This window comes from Microtus ochrogaster, chromosome 5, assembly GCF_000317375.1.
Source record: "Microtus ochrogaster isolate Prairie Vole_2 chromosome 5, MicOch1.0, whole genome shotgun sequence".
Taxonomy (NCBI): Eukaryota; Metazoa; Chordata; class Mammalia; order Rodentia; family Cricetidae; genus Microtus; species Microtus ochrogaster.
Genome location: NC_022012.1, coordinates 22,964,206 through 22,988,038, shown reverse-complemented (window position 1 = coordinate 22,988,038; position 23,833 = coordinate 22,964,206). Strand labels below are relative to the sequence as shown.

Below are 23,833 nucleotides of genomic sequence, written 5' to 3'. Positions count from 1 at the left end.
GATGTGAACAACATGTAGCACATTGTTTTAAGATCCTCCGCACCATATCTAGAATGAACAAGGTATCCCTGCAAAGAGAATAGGTTCCAAAGCCAGTACAAGCAGTAGGGATAAATCCTGGTCTCCCTGCCTGTGTCCCCATAATCTGCCCCAGCCATACAACTGTCACCCACATTCAAAGGGTCTTGTTTGGTCCTATGCAGGTTTTCCCTCTGTCTGCCAGAGACAATGAGCTCCCATTAGCTCAAGTGAGCTGTTCGGTGGATATCTCCATCATGGTCTTAAACCCTTTGCTCATAGCATCGCTCCTCTCTCTCTTCGACTGGTCTTGGGGAGCTCAGACTAGTGTTCCACTGTGGATCTCTGCATCTGCTTCCACCAATTGCTGGATGTAGGTTCTATGACGATGCTTAAGAGAGTCATCAATCTGACTACAGGGCAAGGCCAGTTCAGGCACCCTCTCCACAGTTGCTTAGGGTCTTAGCAGGGGTCATCCTTGTGGATTCCTGGGAATCATTCTATGGCCAGGTTTCTTGCTAACCTCATAACGGCTCACTCAATCAAGCTCTTTCCTTGCTTTCCCTCTCTGTTCTTGCCCCATCTTGACCATCCTCTTCCCTCAAGTTTTCTTCCCCCATTCTCTTCTCTTCTTCTCCTCCCCTTCCACCCTCACTTCTCTCCCCACCTCAACACTCCCAATATTCTCAGGAGATCTTGTCTATTTCCCCTTCCCAGGGGGTTCCACGTATGTTTCTCTTAGGGTTCTCCTTGTTACCTAGCTTCTCTGGGGTCAAGGACTATATATAGGCTTCTTATCCTTTGTTTTATATCTAATATCCACTTATGAATGAGCATGTACCGTGCTCATCTTTCTGGGGCTGGATTACCTCACTCAGGATTTTTTTTTCTAGTTCCATTCATTTGCATGCAAATTTTAAGATGTCCTTGTTTATTTTATCACTGAGTTGTGCTTCATTGTGTAAATGTACCACATTTTCTTTCCCTGTTCTCCGGTTGAGCAACATCTAGGTTCTATCCAGGTCCTAGAAACTACGAAAAACATTGCTATGAACAAAGAGATGGCTCAATGGCTAAGAGCATTGGCCGCTCTTTCAGAAGTTGTAAGTTCAATTCCCAGCAACTACACAGTAGCTTATATCTATTTCTTAGACCATATTTTGTATAGCCACCATGGAGATGCAAGGGTTATTATTTAACAAGGTACACCTAAGGATTTATTCTTGGTTCCTAGGCATAAGGCTACTCAGAGTAATGACCAAGTTAAGAGACCACAATCTCAGTTTTATTAGAAATCTAAAAAACAATTTCTGCCAAAGTGTGAGAACACAGAGTGTGAGAAAGAGGGGACCCAGCAAGCTCAGAGTTCTCATGAAGTGATGAGGGAGACAGGAAAACCATGTGTTCACTGTGAGAAGACCAAGAAGAAACTGGCAGAGGGTATCCCGTCAGCCATCCTAGTTGAGGGTTGATGGTAATATGCAGGTATTTAATGTGGTTGTTACTTTAGGGATCACTTTGAAGATGCGGGCAAAAGTTTAGGTTTCTCGGTGGGTGTGAGCAAGCCTGTTTCCCGAAAATGCTGTGCGATAATTGGGTTGTGACAATCTCATTGTCATCTCCTTACAACAGCTTCACACTTTATGCTTCCAGGATACTAAACTACTTTTATATTACCAATTACAACAAGCTATTTCTCTGTTTTACATCGTTCATCTAATTATCTCTAGCCGCTGCTTTGGAGATTTCTGTTCTCCTCCACCTCACTCATGCTATGCTTCTTCTTTTGACAAGCTCTGAATATGTGCCTTTGAATCATCTTCCTAGGAGCCACCCCTGATTCTCCTCCATTTCCAAAGACGAGATAGCTGAGGTATTTCTGAGATCTTCCATTACTTTACTACATTGTTAGTCTGCTGGCCATTGTTCTGTAGACACGTGCACTCTTTGCCTCTTGCTACATTGTCATCTTCTTGTGGAATGCCATAAATAATTATGTTGGTCCTTCTTATTTCAGTTTCAAGTTCACCATATGAGAGATAATTTTACTTTATTTTATATTTTTGAGACAAGGCCCTCTTGACTGCTAGAATTATAGGCTTGTCCCAGTACTCATAAGTCCTAGCAAGTAACTGGCACTCACCAATTAGTTTCTAGAAAGAATGAATGAGTGCATGAATGGATATATAACTGAGAGATGGTTGTTTCCAGCTACAGGCAGTTGGACCAGTCTGGACCTCTATCCCTTCCTCTATAAGAGGTGTATATTAGTCACTTTCTACCTTTGCTTTGTTTTTTTATCTTCTGCCTTTGACAGAAGACCTCTGTAAACATGAGGAGAGATGAAGTCAAAAGTGGCACACCAATGCATTTAAAGAATGTTGGTGACAATGATGATACATCATTGCCTTATCTTATTAGATTGCCTTATCTTATTAGATGTATGGGAGGGGAATACAAAGCTCACAGAAAAAGAATAAGGCTTGGGAATTGCCCATGACCACAGTGATGGTGGATGCAGTGATGTGAACCAGGGCGGAAAGGAGAAGCTGTCTCTATGGTTCCTTTCAGGCACTGGGAATAAAGGTTCAGCTAGAGGACATGTCTTACAGAAACTTTTACGTCATACCCAGAACCAGACCCTTTGAAATTACAATTCACATTTGGAGTGTTATGCCCACATTGCCTTTGCTCCAAGTGCTGTCAAGTGCCCAGACCGGAAAGTATAGTGGGAGCAAGAAAGAGGCACAGTTGGGGTACACTGTGACCTAGGACAAAGCTCCAGATGTCTCGCTGCCTGAAGTCCCAGAGCTTCCTGTGGCTTCACGATGCTCTGCAGGAAAAGCTCATCCCTCATTAGCAGCACTAGCAATGTACCTACCGCTGGCGAGGGAGAGAAACCCTCTCGCTGCAGATGTAATTACCGTTTCCGGCTCCACTTGTGCTGGGACAAATAAGCCCAGGCTCACTGGAGCAAGGAGAGCTCTGCGGAGGACTGAGATGAGAGCAGTTATGGCTGCAATGCTGTGAGGGGCAGAGGTGAGCTGTGCAAAGTGTGTGCGTGTGTATGTGCGTGCGTGCGTGTGTGTGTGTGTGAGAGAGAGAGGGGGGGGGTGTATGGTGGCACTTGGGAAGTGGAGGATGGTAATGCTGGTTCCATGTATTATTTTACCTAGCATGTCTCGTAGGAAGCAAAATCATCCAGAGTATCGTTAAAACCAAACTATTTCTGGCACTCCCCGGGGGTTACTCTCAACAATAAGTTATTCTGGCAGAAAGAAAAAAAAAAAAGGATGAGAAAAAAAATAAAAGTAAGACTGGGTGGGTAGACAAAGAAAAGGCAGAGAAGACTTCCCTGGTGTCCTGCTCTTAGTACTGAGGTGTCCTAGGTGTCCCTTTCCCAGGCTACCCCAGGGACATGAAGGGGATGGATGGGAGGAGTTCCATGATGCCTGGGTATGGAGAGATCTGATTTCCTCACCTCTTCCCTCAACTCCAATTCTTGTTAGTGGCTGAGTCAATCACAGCCTCCAACTGTGAAGCCCACATTCAAAGTGACAATCAACCAGTTTTGCTTAATGAGATCAGTTTCTCCTGATGCCATTTACCTCCAGTGGAGGATGTCTCTCCCAGGCTGCAACATTCTGAAGATGGGAGAGCCTACTCCAATTAAAATGCTCCAAATGGCACCTTCAGTCTTCTGTTCCCTCTTCTGAATCTCACTAAGAGAAGCGGCTGATTAACCATGCTCCCTGCTTTTAAACTGTGAAGGGAAGGACTTCCCCCACTGCTACCATTTCCGGAGGAATTTCTCAAGCTCCAGCAATGTGGGAACTCATGGCTAGCCCGCTGGGAAGCCCATGATAGGAGGTGTCCTGAGGAGGAAGTCTAGGAGAAACGGAGCTTGGAGGAACAGGGAAGGTCAAAATTCTTAGTGTCTCAGAGACCAATCTATCCTATGGGAGGCAAAAGTCACTCCTCCATTCGCCAATATTGAACTAAATGTGTCAAGCTAAGTCATCCAATTCTTGTGCTTCCTCTTTGCACAAGTCACAGAGTTATCCAGCACAAGACACAAAGTTGCCCACAAGCACGTGATTGGCCAGGACTAGAATAACACCTTCTATACACCATAGAGCATTGTGATCTAGAAGGCCAGACCAGAGCAAGCTTTGGTATTGGGCAAAGATGCACTACACAAAGCATCAGCAAGATGGTCATCTGCTAGCCAGCATAAAAGTTTCAGGACAGGAAGACACAAGAGTCATGATCGGGAAGATGGAAAGAATGCATTTTAGAGAGAACACTATTTCTACAACTTTGTAGGTAACTCTAATGTAACCCCAGTGGTGATCTGGATATGAATGGTTCCAGAGGTTTATATAGTAGAATGCTTAGTCACCAGGGAGTGGAAATCTGTGGTAGGATTAGAAGGATTAGGGGTGTGGCCTTGTTGGAGCAAGTGTGTCATTGGGGTCAGGCTTTGAGGTTTCAGGCCAAGTGTCATACACTCTGTTTATGAAGTAGGATAATCTAGCTACTGCTCCAGTGTTTACCTGCATGCTGCCATGCTCCCCACTATGATGATAATAGACTTAACCTCTGAAACTGTAAGCAAACCTCCGATTAAATGTTTCATTCTATAAGAATAGCTTTGGGAACTGGGCGGTGGTGACGCACACCTTTAATCCCAGCACTCGGGAGGCAGAGGCAGGTGGTTCTCTGTGAGTTCGAGGCCAGCCTGGACTACAAGAGCTAGTTCCAGGACAGGAACCAAAAAGCTACAGAGAAATCCTGTCTCGAAAATCCAAAAAAAAAAAAGAATAGCCTTGGCCATGGTGCCTCTTTACAGCAATAGAACAGGGGCTAAGACACCTGAACAGCCTTTCCTCGGCCTATCAGTGGGACCATCCCACTAGTTCTTGGATAGAGTTGTAGAATATTATTTTAAACTGTGTTACTTTTTTCATGCTCTGGAACGTTCATTTAATGATGCAAAGATGTGTTTGATGAAATAAATTTCACCTGCGGTTAGGAGGCTGTGTCAGCAAATAGCAGGCAGGAAGTGGAAAGGAGGAGTAGAGAAGAGTTCTTAAGGAGGGGCAAGGAGCAGCACAGTCGGGTGGAGAGGGTGGAGAGGTAGGGGGTGGAAGGTGGGTGTTGGAGAGACGCCAGAAGGAAAGGGGCTGAGCTACTTGCTATTCCGCCTCTCTGAAGGGCAGAATTCCACCTTCAACTTTCAATCTTGACTTCTTTAGAGGGACAGAGATTTAGTTGAGTTCCCTTTGTATCTTTGAAAGAGTCAGTGCCAGAGGGAACAGAATTCCCTCGGCCTCTCGAGGCCTAAGCACTGCCGACAGTGGTGGAGTTGCAGTTGCTGACTGGGAGAGCTGTGGGTTAAAAGACAGCAACAAGTTAAAAGAGAGGACAACCGGATACGGAGACAAGTCTAGGCAGATAATTACTGTGCTTCTCTTTCTTTGTCTCCGGCATGAGATGGATATAAGGCCCTATGCATACAGTTATTCAATAGGAATTCTTTGATCACATTTGAAACGTAAGGTTACCTTGGTGCTAGGAACTTTACAAAACATGCCAGCTCATGTACTCTACCGGATCTATGGTGCCCAGAGCACAAAGAAGGAAGAAAAGAAAGGAATCCTATCTAGGCAATCCTATCAAATGGGGTATATCATCACCAGGTCAGTATATCAGGAACTCAGTTAACCAAGACATACTCTATGTGCTTTAAGAGGTTTGCCCAGAGCACTGAAAGAACGAAGAAGACAAAACCTCTTAGTGTTTAAGCTTCTAAGTGCTATGTCATTGATGCCCTGTTCATGTGGAGCATGCTCACTAGGCATGGTGCACTTACCTGTATTCAGTTGGTAGTGATGCCTTGAAAATCCTACAACTCGGCTTCAGTGCGTGTATCCAAGTGCATGTGTGTGTGCGTGTCTGTCTGCCTGGCCAACTCTAGCTGTTAGTGAGTTAGGTGTGGGCCTCTCTGCAAGCTACCTGGAATTTCTGATGTAGCCACAGTCCTTCCTAAACCATGACAGGGACACAGATCTTAAAAAAAAAATTAATCCGTGACCTCAGGTTACCTGTGTTATGTCTCTATCTTGTAGTGGGTTCCAACCACTTTGCAGTGGGAGACGGGGCTTCCTGGTCTCCCCCTCCAATCTCCTTTCCAGTTTAGAACAGGGACTCGGTTGTACTTGCCTTGGCTACACCCTGACACATGGCAGACTGAATGTAATCACAGTGAGTTTGGTTGTAAACAGTGGAGACCTGGTTGAAAATACCCTCACCAAGAAGGTGATTCATAGAAACTTTACCCTAGAGAGGTAGCAGTTTGTAGAAAGAAATACAAATGGCCGTGAAAAAAGAACTCCAAGGAAAGCCAGTGGTCAGATTTAGAGCCAGGGGTCTTTTCAACGATTCTCAAGGGTGTTCATGCTAGAAGGAAGAAGGAAATGAACAGTCTGAGGTTCCTTCCACATCTGGCCAAGCGACGGGGCTCGGTGTCTAAATTAAAACGCATTATCTCCAGGGGTGGCTGCAGTGTGTTGGTGTGGGGCCAGGCTGCTTATTATTTCTATTGAAGCCCACAGTTTCAGTTCAGCAGCAAGAGTCACTGTGGACCCACTGCTGAGGCCAATTAGATCTACAGGACTTGTAAAGCTGGTCTCAATTTTATCAGTGTCCAACTGATTTCAATAGCATAATTTGATATAGCAATTGCACAGAGAAGGCTTCGTGACAGACGGCAGGCGGCAGTGGGTGCCTTTCTAATTCCAATTTTACACTTACTATGATACATGTTAATTTCCATTCTTATATTGTAATCTAAAAGTATTTGGAATAGATACTATCAAATTCCATTTTCCTTGCCTCCATAAAGGAAAAGTATCATTACTAAATTGTTCTAGTTTATAGATGGGGGAACAAGGGCTGAGGTTTAGTCAGTTGCCATATTTACATGGAGAACGAACAGATGAGAAATTAGATGTTTCTAGTTAAGTCTTGATACAGGATCACCTTATTTCCAAGCTTTCTTGAGGTTTCTTAGTGTTTTTGTACCGTTCTCAGGATAATGAGCACAAACCTTAAGTCCCTTTGTGTGACATGTGTCTCTCCTGATTTATTTTGCATATCGTGCTGCTTCTTGCAGACCCAGCTCCTTATCCCAACTTGAACATGGTGTTTCTTTTGTAGAAGGTGTCAGCCTAGGGAGCTAATAAGTCCTCAAGTCCAAGGGCTCATATCCCAGTCTCTCTCCTAATGGACTTCATTCTTTGCTATTGTTGTTTTATTATTTTTTGTTTTTGTTTGGTTTTTGTTTTTTCGAGACAGGGGTTTCTTTGTGTTGATAGTCCTGACTGTACTGTAAATCACTCTGTAGAGCAGGATGGTCTCCAACTCCCAGAGCTTTGCCTACCTCTGCCTCCTGAGTATTGGGATCAGAGGTGTGTACCATCCTGCCAGGCTCCCTAATGGTCTTCTACTTATCCTCAACCACTGCCTTCCCGATGAAAACCTGCCGTGCCCTGGGCCGTCCTTTCCTGTGTCACATCAATGCCAGTCACCACACATTGATATGGCACGTGCTGACTTACTTCCTCGCTGAGTATCTCTTCTCTAGACAGGTGGCTCCTTCAGACAGGACTCACGTCTACCTTCCACAGCATCGTTGTGCATGAGAGAGAGCAGATATTGTCAATGAAGCTAATGAATGAGTGAATGAATGAGTCAGAAATGAAGATGGAGAAGGCTTGACAACAAACAGCAACAACATTGCCAATTCCAATTTTACAGAGAATTAGTTGAGGTTTTCACTCGGTATGATACATGCTAATAGCCATTTTTTATATTTATTCTCCAAACAGCCTGGTGAAGAAGCTAAACAACATTTCAGAACAAGCTGAATTTCCAGCTGCTCCGTTTCTGACAAGCATAGTTTCTCATCTCGGTGTGGGAAAGAGAAATAAAAATACCGATGGTAGATCCAGAGCTACACCTCCAGCCATCAAGACTGCTCGCTCCAAGAGGAGTCAAGCCACCAGGGACTTCCAAAAGGGAAGCCTGGGAAATTACCATCTGTTTCTTAGTGGAGATTTCTCCTCACAAGGGAGGAAGAATGCGGGTTATCACCAAGGTATTATCTGTTGATGCTTCCCAGCCATTAGAGTTAGTAACCAACTAGGGAGACTGGGTCAGGGACATCAGGCAGGCAGGGGCACAGGCTGACTGCATCTGTTGCCAGAGCAGCTCCCTGTGCCCTCCCCCTACTCAGGCATCAAACCTTCAGCATCCCAAGAAAGAGATTCTCAGGAATTTATGACTCAATCTACTCACCCAAAAGGAGCATAAATGGGATTAGTTTTAATATTGTTAAGTTGCAAAAATACAGGCATATGTGCATGCCAAAGCGAAATGTACGCAAGCAAAGGGGGGGAAACATATGGGCACCCATATGGTGAAAGCGCATTGCTAGACCTTCGTACACTTCTCATTTACAACAAGAACCAAAGTTAGCGAACATAAATTTGCTTTGCAAAAAATGTGAGAGGAACAGCTTGTTTGCCCATAACTGTTCCACTGAGCAAGATATGTATAACCTTGATTTCTCATCTCAGACACCTCTTTCTCACACTCCAGGGATTAATTAGGCTCTAAACATGACTCCAGATAAGAAACAAGGATCCTGGCTGCCTCACGGAAAGACAAAGGAGCAGTAGTAAGAGTTGATGATGCAGCAGGTCAACTAACAGGCGATTCCTATCAGTACTGGAACTTGGACACGGGCTGGTTTCAAAAAGACACGAGGCTGGTGGGTCTTAGTGGGCTTAGTTTAATTGAAGCAGAAGAGTAGCAGAGACCGTCACCAGACAATGGGTTTCATTAGGAGGCAGCACTTTCGTTAGAATTACATGATGTGGAGCTAGAAACATGGTTAGATAATGGAAGGGGGTGTAGAGGAAAGAAAGAAAAGAGGAGAGAACAGATGATGCTCAAAGATAGTGGACACCCTTGGGTGCCCCTGCTAACAAGCTGAAGTTGATCTAAAATGCACCATTCCGGTTTGAAGCCATAGGAGCCATTTTTTGTGTGTAGTACAAAGAGATCCAGATTCAAAAACCAGAAAGTAGGTTCCTTTCAGAGATGCACAGCTCAGGCAGCTGGGAATCACCTGTCAAGCCTTTCCCTTTGTGTCTGTTTTTGTACCCTTGAAACAGGCAGAGTATTGCTTCCCTGACCCACTTGGAGAACTGTGACAAAGTCATGTGAGTTGCTGTATGTGAAAGCAGAAACCACAGACCTTTCTATGACCATTTATAATGGGAGGTTATTAATGGGAAACGATAACTTCACTTTGCTCATTCTTTTTCGTGATGTTTCATTTGAAAATTAATACTCATTGACAAGAAGTTATAAGAATGGTAGACAAATGCCATTCACCTACCACTAAGTTTCGTCAATTATGGTCTATTGTGTTAAGTGCATATGAATATTAATGAAATCACATATGTGTAAATATGTATATACTCTAAGGATGTCATGAAATTTCAATGGATTTTTCTCAGTTTTACATGTTTATTTTACACGTGTTTGAACACTTCATTTTATATATATAGATTCATGTAGCTGCCACAGCAATCAAGATGTGGTAGGGTATACACCTAGGCAGTGCCATCCCACTGCCCTCTCCTTGTGCCCGTACTCTCGTCGGTCATTGGTCTGTAGTCTGCCATCATACTTTTGCTGCGATAGGGGAATTCCCAGGACTCTGCAAGGATGATTCCAGCTAAGACTCTAAGCAATAGCGGGGAAGGTGCCTGAACTGGCCTTGCCCTGTAGTCAGATTGATGACTACCTTAATTGTCATCACAGACCCTTCATCCAGCAGCTGATGGAAGCAGACACTGAGATCCACATCCAAGCACTGGGCCAAGCTGCCAGAGTCCAGTCGAAGAGAGGGAGGAGCAATAATATGAGCAAAGGGGTCAAGACCATGGTTGGAATAGCCACGGAAACAGGCGACCTGAGCTAGTGGGAGCTCACTGACTCCAGACTGACAGTGGGGGAACCTGCACAGGGCCAAACGAGGCCCTCTGAATGTGGGTGACAGCTGTGTGACTGGAGCAGTCTGTGGGGCCACTGGCAATGGGACAAGGATTTATTCCTAGTGCTTGAACTGGCTTTTTGGGGCCCATTTTCTTTGGAGGGATACCTTGCTTAGCCTAGGTAGTGTGTGACAGACTTTGTTGACTCCCCGTGGGAGGCCTTACCCTCTCCAAGGAGTGGATGGGGGATGGGTGGGAGCATGGTGGGGGAGGCGGGAGGAGGGGAGGGAGTGGACACTGGGATTGGTATGTAAAATGAAAAAGATTGGTTAAAAAATAAGTTAAATATAATAAAAATTATGTCATTTTAAAAAAAGAATATTATCCAACCCTAATTCATGAACTGACTTTGTGGAGCCCATTCTCTATGGAGAGATACCTTGCTCAGCCTAGGCACAGTGATGGGGATAGGGTGGGGAGGACAGGGTGTGGGGAGGGTTTGGTTCTATCTCAAGGAGGTGCTAGGACAGACTTAGTTGACTTTCGAGGGGAGGCCTTAGCCTCTCAAAGGAGCAGATTGGGGTTGGGGTGGAGGGAAGGTGGGGGAGTGGAAGAAGAGGAGGGAAGGGGAATTGGGATTTCTATGTTAAAAAAAGAATTTTATGAAAATAGAATAATACAGTATATAACATCTTTCTACTCAACATAGTGCCCAGATTTCATCTTTTTTAAATTGTCAAATGCACGAATAAGGGTTCTTTCTTTTTCTGTGCAATATTCCATTGTGTGGATATACCATAGCTCAGCTACACACTCAGTAAAAGACATCCGAGTTGTTTCCAAATTTATCCATCACAATTAAAAAATCTGTATAATTTTCCTTTAATAGGTGGCAGACAGAACACCGATTTGCAAAATGAATGACTCATGAATGAAGGAATAAGGCAATAAAATTAAATATTAGAATTTTCCTCTCTGGACTACTGGAACATCAAATAAGTTAAATATAAGACTGGGCTTGGCCCAGTTGTTGGGTAGTTAGACAGGGATGGGCAACCTTGGAGGTCACTGGACCCCTCTATCACGGTTGGCTTTGGACTCTACCTCCTGTTTCCTCAGTAATACCCAAATGAGAAACATCAGCTTTGCCCCTCCTTAATATTTAGAAGAGCTTTGTACAGGCCCTGGAAGGAAAAACTATTTCCTTCTGGTCAAAAAAGTGTTTTGAGTTCTACTTCTGGCTCCGGGTGGAAACATGCATGACCTTCTGGCCTGCCCTAAAGATGAGAACATTACACATTATTGTCTCCTTTCTTAGGAGTTCATCTAGCTGGGCCTGTCACTCATCTGACCCTAAGTCCATACCCTCAGGAAGGCAGATTTACCTGAAAACACACTAGGGAGGTGGGAGGAACCCTTTATAGAGACAATGTGCTTCTCCTTCTCCAGAGCCCGTCCCCTGTTGCAGTTGCTTACAGAACTTCTGCCAGGCAGAGAGAGCTACTAAGCCCACCCACTTGTCTGAGCTGCAGCTCAAAGAGGAGAACTTTCCTTTTTCTTTCTATTTCTTTTTCCAATACCGGCTAAAAGACAAAGCATGGTTTTCCTCACCACCCCCACCCCAGCCCCCACCAGGATTTCTCACTGTTCCTCTCAAGCCCCTCCCCTTTGGTACACAACTGCTTGCATGCTACACAACTGCTTGCTTGCTGAGTTTTTCTGCTAAGCCTTCCTTCTCTCATGGACCCGAACTCAAAAGGCACAGTTACCTCTCTTCCTCTTATCCGTCTCCCTCTCCTAGCAGCTGCCTCCTTGGTTTACAACTTGCCTGCTGGGTCATTTTCTTTCAAACTAATAAAATGGTTCTGGAACTTTGCTCTGAATCCATTTTAAAATTCTTTTTTTTTTTTAAACAAGACTAAGAACTCAAGGAAGGGAATTCCATTTTCCTAGTAACATAGTGACCTTCAAACATGACACTGTGACAGTCAGTTCCCAAGTTACATAGAGGCCACAGGTTTTTAAGACTGCATTTGACAAACACACAGAACAACTTCTTTATAAAAGAAAGAGTTGCACACCAACTTTAGGGAGAGTTGACAAGAGTATGATTGGGGGGACAAAGCAGGGTACAATGGACACTAGGCACCAGGATTTAAACAGTGTCTAAAGGCTATATTTCTAGTTCCCTGAGTCCCGAAGCGACCGGTTACGAACCACTGAAATGTGGAGTGCCGTTGTTACACCATAAAGATGAGGCTAAGTGGCATTCACTAGGCTGAAGAATCAGAAGAGAGCCAGCTGCATTTTTAAAAAGGGCTTCTATTAAAATGACTCAAGTCAATGCATTAAGGAGTCAGCTTCAGTTACCTAGAAAACTCTGCAAAACTAATTCATTCACCAGCTCCCCGAGGTATTACCTTGTATGAGTAGATTGTGTGAGCAACTCACTCACCGGTGAGCGGCTGTCATCTTAAAATCTCAGTGGAAGGAGACAGAAGAGAAGACTTCATTATGGTCCCCAAACAGCTGGCCTTCCCAAATATGTCATTAGATGCTGGCCAGGTGTGAGGCATTAGAGCGGATTGCTGTGGTATTACAAGAAGGAAAGAAACACAGCCCTCTGTAGAGCAGCAAGTCTATCGAGACTCTCTGCACCATCCCTGCGCCTTTGTATTCCAGTCAGCAGTGCACATGGAAGAGCCATCCCTGCTTCTGCTCATCCCAATTCTTCTTCTTTTTTTTTTGCAGGAAGGATCAGAAAATAATTCCTGAACCCCTGCTCAACCACAGTGTGTGGCAAACACACCGGCCATTTGCGCACCCTCTCTGCTTACCTGTTTTCAAACACGCCTACCCTGGTCTACAGAGTTCAAATCACAGAGACGGGGTCTTTGTCCTAGTCCTGAGCTGCAGGTTTCCTTGCAACAGAACTGTATGTGTGTAAAAGCCCGCTGGGCAAGTGTCACATTCTCTATTACATTCATAAGAATATATTCTATTAGCAAGCCATTATCTGCTACTGAAAACATCATGTATCACTTTCTATATCTAAAGCTATGGAATCATGTGCTCAGTGGTTTACATGTCAACTGTGAAAACCCAAATGGACAACTGCAGACCGTTTTTTTCCCGGAGATGTCACAACACTTCATCATGATCCTGGCAAGTGTTGGTGAGGTCTTCTGGATGCTGCCCCTGGGAAACTCAGGTCTCCTTTTAACATTACAGAGGAAACAGGTCAGGAGCTTTAGTTCTTCACTCAGTCTAGAGATTAGAGAAGCTGGGAACCTTTAGACCACATCTGGAATCCTGTGGTCTTCTTCAACCCCTCTAGCTCTTTTTGGACTGAGGATTTAGGAGTAGTTGTGGGTTTTCATGAGAAAATGAGCCATAAACGTGAAGTTGCTACAGAGGGACTCCCAGGTATGTGCCAACACGAGGGATATTTGCATCAAGAGAACTAGATGACACTATTCAAGGTTCCCTCCTACCACCTCACTAACAGGCCATTTTAAAGAGACATGTACCACCACATCTCTGCCTGAAACCCTCCCTTGTCTGACTATATTTTTAAGTAGTAATCCCATTCCTGTACTTTAATAGTCATGCTTTTTTAATAGTTGTTCCTTCATTATATCTTTCTTTTATTAATTTAAGATATTCCTTATGTGTTTTGGGTACATCAATGCTTTTGTTACTAGTCTCCTATGTGGTAATGGATTTACACTTTCACTTACTCTTACTTCTTTCTGTGATTTCTAGGAGTTGGCTGCATATCCTCAGACTGCCATTTTCTGACTCCAGGTTTCAAACCCAGGTCCTTGGTCATGCTAGGCACACATTCCACCACTGAGACACATACCTTTCTTAGACTTGCATGTTACAACCTAAGTGTGAATAATATTCTTTATTTTCAATTGTTTGTCCATTGGAAGACTTTTCCCAAACCAATACTTTTTATTTATTTTAGTTATATAAGTCCATAATTCAAGCCATCTATTTCAGACACTGTAACAGTCTTTTGTGACCAGAACTGTGAAGTGAGCTAAATCCTCATTAGACTGCCAAAAGAAACATCACTGTAACCTTAACTTCTTATTCTTCCATTCTCAACTAACCAAAGACAGCATTGTTTTCCCCTCAAAATGCTGTTGGATGTTCACATTGTACTGAATGTTCCTCTTTGGAACAACTGCCTCACTTTGAGTAGAACTCAACATCTTTTTAAACAAAAGAAACACTCGAGTCCACACAACAGATGCAGATTTCAAACTTGCAAACTCTCCAGATCTTTTAAAACTTTAGAAACAATGCCTTGCATTGAAATGTTTAAATGTCATTGCAAGCAAATACGCAAAGACAATGGTACCCATGAAGGCTGGCGAACCAAAGGCCAGGAAACAAAGCCCAGTTTGCAGTGGAGCACAGTCCTAAAGATGAAAGAGCACAGGCAACATTTAAATTTAGAATTTGCTGGTGTTTTTTTTTCTGACACTGAATTGCAACTATTACACGATATAAAAGGTTGGGAGATGAATGAATCCCTCTTCTTTAAAAAGGAAACTCTTGCCAGTGTACCATTAGAAAGAATTGCTTCAAAACACTTACACAAAGTCAAAATTCCTTTTACAATGTTTCCAGGCTTCAAGAACTATATAGTTGGGATCAAATAAGTATATTCTTGGATTTAAAGCATTTATAAATACATTCAACTTTACCAAATGCATAAAAATTGGTCTCCTGGTTAGACATATTCTTGTCAATCACATGAAACCTAAATTCTCTCTGGCTTTAGACAAAAGTCACCTGGGGCGCATGCCTTTAGGAATTTGCACTATGGCTGCACTTAGATCAAACCCGAGTGCTGTGATGCCCATGGCGTGTGTTTTAATGCCCTTGTTGATGCTGTGATATTAAAATGTTAGGTTTCAATATCTGTAGTCTATCAAAAATGTTAAGCAGTTTAAATAGCATTATCTTTCTCTAGAAAAAGAGAGGGATTAAAATGAATGTTCTTAATATGTGGGGAAGAAAACGGCCACTGCTTAGGTGGTGTTTCCCTTAACAAACTTCACTCCTTTGGAGTTATCGAGATGACTGATGTCCCAAATTAGGATAAGACCTCGGGACATTATTTCTTATATGTCTACATACTTCAAATTGTTTTAGAATCTAATTTATACTCAGTCTAATGCATTTATTTTAGTGTAAAGTTATATTCATTTTGACTCACTTAAAACTATTGTAACTATCATTTCACTAAAGACTTAGAACCCCCCCCCCATATTGCTCTGCAGTCAGTGATACCCAAAGTCCCTTATGTAACTGATGATCTGGCTTTTGCCACTATGGGTTAGTGTTTCCTGGTCTAGAACTGGATTATTTAAAAGAAATCACCTGGTGTGTGTGTGTGTGTGTGTGTGTGTGTGTGTGTGTGTGTGTGTGTATAGTTATACCTGTCTTTCTCCATTTGATTTTCAGATTCATCCATCATATCATGTGAATCAATGCTTGATTTTCTGATTGTTCAACAGTGGCCTACTGTTTATACTTCACTTGTTGTGAGCGTGTTACTTCTAGTGTAAACTGTTGTGAATGAAGCTAACACATGCAGTATATATTTGTGCATATGTACTTTAAGTATATGTTAAATATATATGTTCCACTTTACAATAAAATGCCACATTTCCTTCCATAGGGCTTACTCTGCTTCACAGTCCGGGCTGATGAGGCTGAGCTTCAGGAGCTCACTGTCTCACCAACACTTAATATTACCAGCCTATTTAACTTGGTCTTTCTAGTAACTCTATCCACAGTGTGTTTTGATTGTCATATGATAACCATGTTGAGTATGTTTTCATGTGCTTCGTTTTTTTCATATGTCAATTTTGATCATTTTTAGGTGGGCTGTTAGGGTTGTATGCTATAAATACTCATATAGTTGATGTCATTTTTGTCAGAAAAAAAGTATAATTTTTTTCAGAGACTTGACTATTCATTGATTTCTAAAGACATTTTAATGGAAGTAGGGTCTTTATAGAGGCAATCAAGTAACAAACAGACAAGAAGAGGTAGTTGCTATGATCCCTAAAGGATATGGCTTATTCCCTTAGAGAAATGGATAGTTTCCTCTTGCTCAGAAGGAGAATGCTACTGAAGATGAAGGCAGAAATCACAGTGACACATTTACAAACAAGTCGTACCCAAGACTGATGGAAATCACCAGAAGCTAGAAATAAAATGGGTGGAAGGAATCAGTCAAGGAAAGAATCAGCCTGGCCACACCTTGACCTTTGACACACCGTCTTCAACAGCGTGAAGAAATACATTTCCATTTAAGTCATGAAGTTTTTCACACTTGGCTAAGACAGCCCTGGGAAACTCAAGCAAGTCTGTCCTTTTGTTTCCTTCTCAGAGAGAGAGCTTTTTGTGTTCTAGGGATCTCTGCCTTTCTCAAGGTTATGAAGATTTACTTCCCTGCTTTCTTTTAGATGTACATTATTTTTACATTACACGCAGGCATATGTGTATTCTCCTAGTCACTGGTTTCACGTTTAGGTTTTCCAATGCCCGAGGGAGCACTTGATTCTTGTATATTCTTTAGAATAAATCACAGTTTCTGGCAACAGTGTAATATATCAGATGGCTCTGTGCCCATCCTTGAAAGCTCAGGTTGGAGCGCAAGTTTTATTTCCAAGGAGACAAGGACTTATGTCCTTTTGATTTCCTTCTTACTAAGTCAGAGATGATGGTGACTGGTGTTTTAATACCAATTACTGGGTATCCAGTAAAGTCATGCCTGGAGTAATTCCCTACTTCTACTCCCCCTCTTCCTTGCAGGGTGAACTCTGTGTGTTCAGATCCAAGAGATATGGCTCTGCATACCTGTCCTGAAAATATTGAAGCAGGAGGTCCTTTTCTACTTCATGTAGAACAGTGCTAAAGTTCCCAAGGGCGTGATAATCAACCTCACCCTCCACACCCATCTCTGCACAAGTTACTGTCATCAACTAAAGCTACTCATTCACTCTTCCTTTCAGTTTGGAGTCAAAGGCTCTCTAAGTCATGGAAAGAACTGAGAAAATAATCTCAGTAAGTTTCATCTCCAGATTCTCTTCCTGGAACGTGGTACTCAGCAGCAGATACATAGAATGGGTTGCTTTAGAAAAGCCACATTGCTACATTCACATACATGGTTACTTTCTGGTTGTTGATGTTTCCTTTGCATGAGAGCCAAGCAGGCCTTTAATAAACACTCTCCAAACTTTCGCATAGTAAATACCTTACCCTTGACTGACAGGTGTCTCCATGTTACTGTTGGTTCTGGTCTGCCAATCGCAAGACATAACAGAGTCACACTGCTTCCTTCATTCACTGTGATGTCTGAGGAGATGTTCATTATCTGGGGAGGAACTATAAAAAAATAGAAGAGAGAAAACACACTGAGAATGAATCCTTGCACTTAAAAGAGCTTTCAGCCTATAAATATTCATTTACCATGTTATGTGTTTGTACCATGAATATCATTTTAATCCTACTTTGTTCATCTTGGCAAAGATCTGGTCAATGACACCATTCACAAAATGTGTATAATAGAAAAGCTCATTGTTTTGCCCTGTTGAGGTAGCTAGTAGGTGCAGGTATGGTGGTGGCATTGGCAGAAGATCTGAAGACAAGGATATAACTACTTATTCATTAGACGCAAAGTAAGAGATAAATCACAAGGACCTGCAAGAGTCCTTCTCTATCCACAGGCTCCTTTCTTGTTTATACAGATGACAATAGGTTCCCAGTCACAGCTTATACCCAATACCTCACTTCAAAAGCCAAGCACATTGGCTACTCACCATGTCCAAAACATTCAGACCCTCTAAAGCTTTGAAGTTGAACACAGTATTTCTTCCTAGATTTCTTTTCAACTTTTTTCTACATTTTATTTTATTATTGGTGTTCAGTGGTTGTTTAAGTCTACACAAATCCATTTTAACAAATGTACAGACCTTATAGTGAAATATTGGAAAGTGTGCAGGATACTAAGACTAAAATTGAATAATTGAGTATGGAGTACATACAAACAAAAAAATATTTACACAATAAAAAGTTTCCATTGCTCCAGCTAACCTTCAGGCCCTATTCAAATTCTGCTAATTGTTTATCCTTTGCGTTGAGAACTTCAGACATGCATTTAATGTGTTTTGAGCAAACATACACCCCACTCACTTCTCTCTAATTTCTTTCCTACTTCCCCGCTACTCTAACTTCACTGGGTGTTCTCTCTTTCTGTCTTTGTAAAACCTACTGAGTCTGTCTAGTGCTGTCCATAGATGGGTATAGGATTATCTGCTGGAGCATGGGTAGCAACTTAGGTGATGGAGGGGGTCTTGTATCTTATCTGTTGCTTTCATTGGTTAATTAATTTAAAAAAACTGCTTGGCCCTCTGATAGGGTAGAATTTAGCTAGGCAGAGTAGACAGAACAGAATGCTGGGAGAAAGAAGCCGAGTTGGGCAGTCACCATGATTCTCCCACTCAACACAGCTGCAGGTTAAGATCTTCCCTGGTAAGCCACCTCGTGGGCTACACAGATTGTTAGAAATGGGTTAGATCAATATGTAAGAGCTAGCCAATAAGAAGCTGAAACTAATGGGCCAGACAGTGTTTAAAAGAATACAGTTTCCGTGTAATTATTTCAGGGCATAAGCTAGCTGTGTGGGCGGCCGGGTGCTGGGGATGAAGCCCCGCCACTCCTATTACAACACTTAGGGGCTACCTCCTTCAATCTATTATATTCTCTCTCTCTTTGCAGCTACCAGTTGCCAATATATTCTGAACCCATGGGAGGACTTCAGCAGCTTTCAGTTGAGATGTACAGGTGTCCAATTGTTATGGGAAACTTTGCCTATAGTCATTCACTGCCTTTGGCTCTTACAGCATATTCACTTTCTCTTTTATTTTGATACCCGAGCCTTGGGAGATGGTTAGGACATAAATATCACACTTAGAGCTGAGCACCCCAGAATCTCGTATTCTCTGCATATTCATCAGTTGTGGGTCTCTATGCTTACTACTATGTTAATTATCTACTGCTCAAACAAACTTCTCTAATGAGTGCTGAGAGATCCACTAATCTATGGATATCAAGATAAGAACTTAGGGACAAGTTTAACACTATGCCCATTTAGTAGAATAATAGTCTTAAGGTCTCTCCTCTACTCCCTATGACCTAACCGCAACAAACATTTTCCCCCAGCTAACAAACAGTACTAGGCATGAATTCTACTTGTGGTTCAGGCTTCAAACACAATCAGAATGTGGTCAGTTGCTCCCAAAACTTTTGTGCAACTGTTGCACCAGGGCATATGTTGCTAGTTACTGTAGCTTACAGGGTTCTCATCCTGTAGCTCACAGGGTTCTCAATGGGGTAAGAGTATTGAATACTCTCCTCCCTTGGTATTGACAATAGAGACTTCCAGCACTATGAAAACTAGCAGGGAGGGATGAAACTTCCAGATGAGTATTAGCTTGATTGCTCTATGGTCTGTGACCTAGACATGCGGTATCTTCAGCAATAGGGTTGAACCATGCAATTCTCGAGAATAAACAAGAACAAGAATAACAGCAATACCTGTAGTTTTTTGTTTTTTAATGGAGGGAAATGTCTGTGACCTCAGTGATCAACAACTCAAAAAGAGGTAACCTGTACCTGGTTCTTGGCTTTTTATTTGGCAGCCTATGGTGTCTGAAAGAGGCACTATCTTGCTATTACAGGATAATTCCACTTAAACTCCTCTTGTATATGTATATATCTTGGAAACTTCTAAAGTAGTAGGGTGCTATACGGTATTTTCAAATGTCTTAAGTTCTTAAGTGTTAATTATCCTTTCCCATACTGCCCACTTCTACCCTGTTGTAAACAGAGACTGCTTTTTGTTCCCAACTGCCCAGACCCAAATAATCACACAGAAACTATATTAATTACAACAGTGTTTGGCTGATGGCTCAGGCATATTTCTAGCTAGCTCATATATCTTAAATTAACCCATTTCTGTTCATCTATGTATTGCCATGAGGCCGTGGCTTACTAAAGAGGTTCCTGCATCTTTCTTCTTTGGCAACTATGTCTACCCGACTCTGCCTTCTTTTTCCCTGCATTCAGTTTAGCTTTTCTGCCCACCTATATTATGCCCTGCCATAGGTCAAAGTAACTTTTTTATTAAACAATGGTAATAAAAAATATTCATAGCATATAGATGGGGATCCCACACCTGTCTTCTTTTCTTCATTCCATTTAACCCCTTTGTTCCATCATTACCATTCCATCTTCATACTTTTCTCATTTCTTAATTTCCAAAATCTTACTTATCCTTTAAAGCTCTGAAACTTTTTCTTGATTGCTACTAATTTTATTCTCTTTGAAACCTTAAATAAATCATTAAACTCTCCATTACTGCTGACACCTTTCATTGTATGAATGCTCCTTGGTTCGTGTTGCGGTTATGATCAATAAACATATTAGAAGTTGAAAATATCAGAAAGTTCATAATGCATTAAATGTACAAAGCATCAAAATTTAGCAATCCTGCACAACATGGAGGATCGGTGGGTTGATTTCCTTCTTGACTGTATCACTAAACTGGAGCTATGGTTCACTACCACTGCCCAGCACATGAAAGAATTGCATACCACGTAACACCAGCCTTGGAAAGCTCTGAAATCAAAATTTATATCAAGAATTCTACAATACGAGAAACACTTTTGTACTGAACTGCAACATTTTAAGACCCACAGTAAGCCAGGACATAGCTGTACTACAAAGTGAACTATTTTTAGTACCATGCTATTCAATCAGTTAGAGGCAGGGCTCTGGGGTGCAATTTCTCACCTACTGTGTGATCTTAATTAGTAATTTGCTCTCTACTGTTTGAACTTTGGTGCCTCACCTGTGAACTGGGAGGCACTAACCTCTTTGCTGCATGACTTTAAGTGCTGTCTTATCAGAGTGTTTGGTGTAAAATAAGCACTCAATATGTATTGGTTGCTATGGCAGCCACAATGCTGTGGCTGATTACAATGAAAGGGACAATAACATTGTGCAGCTGTTTTCTTCTCTAGTACCTGGACAATGTCCACGGATCTCGGGCACAAGCATACTATGATTCTTCATTTTACCTTAATTACCGACTTCACAAAGATAGAAAATACCTAGATTCTACCTCAACCCTTCTCATCAGTGTTTCTGCTTGGATTTTTCATGAATTCTCACTAGACAACTACAGTAGATTCTCACCTGGAACTTTGTAATTGGTTGCTGAGCACCTCTGAGTCCATCTGACCTACCCTGTTGATGTAGACAGAAGGACCTGTTGTAGCAATAAAGGAGCCAATGTTCTCCTTTACTGACTCTTGCAGCTCTCCATGGGGTTCCAGGGCTAACACACAAACCCCTCTGTGTAAGAAGCCTCGGCAGCCTGACTACAGTCCCAGCTACCATTCACAGAGCACACTGCAGACCACATGCCTGGGATTACATCAAACAGATCCCCATGCCCTTGGATCATCTCAGGGCCAAGGTACCCGGAAGACTTTACAGTTCCTCCACCTTCTTCATCCTTTTCTGCGAAAGGGTTGGTTTATCTTCAGAGAACCACTCAATTGCCACCTTCCTTCTGCTGTCCCCTTCCCTTGCTGCCAATACTAAGCCATCTTCCCTGTATCTTCTCATCCAAGCCTGCCTCGGGAAGATGACAAAGCACGCAGCATTGCAGCTACCGTGGCAACCTGTCTCTTTCTCTAGGGACCAAGTGCATCACAAAAGGTGGGACTCCTGCATCTTAGACTGGCAGGCTCTCCAGGGCATGAGATGAATTCCTCTTGAGAGGAGGAAGGATTCAGAGCACAGTTTGAACAGAATCCCAGTGCTCAGGGAGGCAAAGTTTGGAACCAGAACTTTAGGCTCCCTTCCCAATTTTCTTTCTTTCAGATCATCATAATCAGAAGAAAGATGACAGAGAGAAGAGGCACCCAGTTTACAGTCATGTTGACTTATTTGTATTGCCACCTTAATTATGAGTTATTAATTATCAAACAAACAGCTGAAGTGCTGGTAGATTCCCAAGCACCGAAATCATTGGCAGAGGAGAATTATGTTCCATTCTGACAACCCTGCAGCCCGCAGCTTCACACTGCTGAGACCTCACAGGGAAGACTTTTCAAGGAGAAGCCATAAGTAACCAGCAGAACATTTGAACTCTTGAGGGAATCCACATTAGCAAATAAATAAAAATTGCTTAGCTTATAAATCTGCCATATTGGGGGTTATTTCTGCATTAGGAATTGCCCTGAAATTTCAGTGCATGAATTTTACCAAAATACACATAGAAAGAAAGAAAAAACTGCACTTTCCAACTGTACTGTATACTCTGGAGAAAATGGTTCTACCTGTTTTTCAGTATTTTCTGGCTTGTTAAAAAATAGGTCTGGGCATAGAAATGCCAATATGTATTTTCTCATTCCTATAAAGAAACAACTTTGGTGTAGCTTCCAAATATCTCAGAATAATATCTGCTTTAGGGAGAAGTGCTAGGCCATCTAATGGCCTCTTTAGGAAGACCCCAGAGTCTCTCTGGAAGGAATACAGACACTTCCTGGGCAAGCACAGTTGTATTCATGTGTAGTGACTTAATAAGTCACAGCCATGATACCTTGGGCTGGGAGTCCCGGCACAGCATCCAGTATCGAGGTGCCATTTTTACTGCCATGGTGTTTCTTGTGCTAGTTTAAATAGAGCAGGGAAAGGGGGACTAGGAAAATTGGGTGTTAACGTAGTGTGATTTCTGCATTCTCTGGGTGACTAGTCAATGTCACTCATTAGGAGATAACTTCCTGGAATGGATGGTCAAGGCAAGTCAGACATTCCCACACTGCCAGGCGGCACGATCTGTCATTCCTAGTAGCTCAGGAGGATTCTGTCATTTTCTCAAAGGACGAATGATAAACTCCATTACAAGTACATAGATACTCAATAAGACAGGAAGTGAAGTGATTTGGAAGGAAGAAAGTCCTTTTGGGTCTCAGTTATGAAGCCCTTGGTAGCCAACATTCGTGTCTAATGACTTGTTCAAATGGCTTTACTCTTGAATGGTCTCATGGGCTCCTGAAAATTGAAAAATAACTGGAATAAAATGAGGAATGGAGACATAAGAGTTCAGTAAATTATCCTAGATTATATAGGTTTATATTATGTCTTCTTTTGGCTTAATATTATTAGTTTTCCAAATACAGTATGTCCATCTACCCTTGGTTTTTAATTTTCCCTGCCCTGCATCCTTCTCTGGGCACTGTCCTCACAGCCCTTTCTACAGTGAACAACTTTTCTAACTTATACAAGATAGCTTCTCCAGCTTGCTGCAAACCATTGGCAGCCCAAGTCCATTTTAGCCATCCTTACTGCTCCAAAACCATGCATGCTGCTTGCCAAAGGGGTTGTTCAATACTTCTAATATAATTTTTAATCTGAATTGATCTTAGTAATATCATGAAACTCTATCCTTGCTTCTATGATAAGTTTTTAAAGATAATAAAAATGTCACTTGAGAATATTTCAAATTCTCCCACCCCCACATTTAGAGAACAGATCCATGTTCCATGACAATAAAGATCTGTGAAAAATGACTCTATAATTAAGGGAGCCATCGTAGGGTTGGGAAGAGACTTGGACATAGAGGGGCTTCCAGGTGCCTAAGG

At 42.3% G+C, this 23,833-nt stretch overlaps 1 protein-coding gene across 11 annotated transcripts in view; it reads right to left on the bottom strand.

The window, feature by feature from the left end:
- Opcml (opioid binding protein/cell adhesion molecule like) overlaps positions 1-23,833 on the bottom strand; it is a 1,135,312-nt gene that overhangs the window by 100,183 nt on the left and 1,011,296 nt on the right. For all 11 annotated transcript variants that reach the window (XM_026779033.1, XM_026779040.1, XM_026779038.1 and 8 more), the window contains one exon: positions 17,379-17,504. In XM_026779033.1, the coding sequence (XP_026634834.1) occupies positions 17,379-17,504 (126 nt within the window). The remainder of the gene's footprint in view (positions 1-17,378; positions 17,505-23,833) is intronic.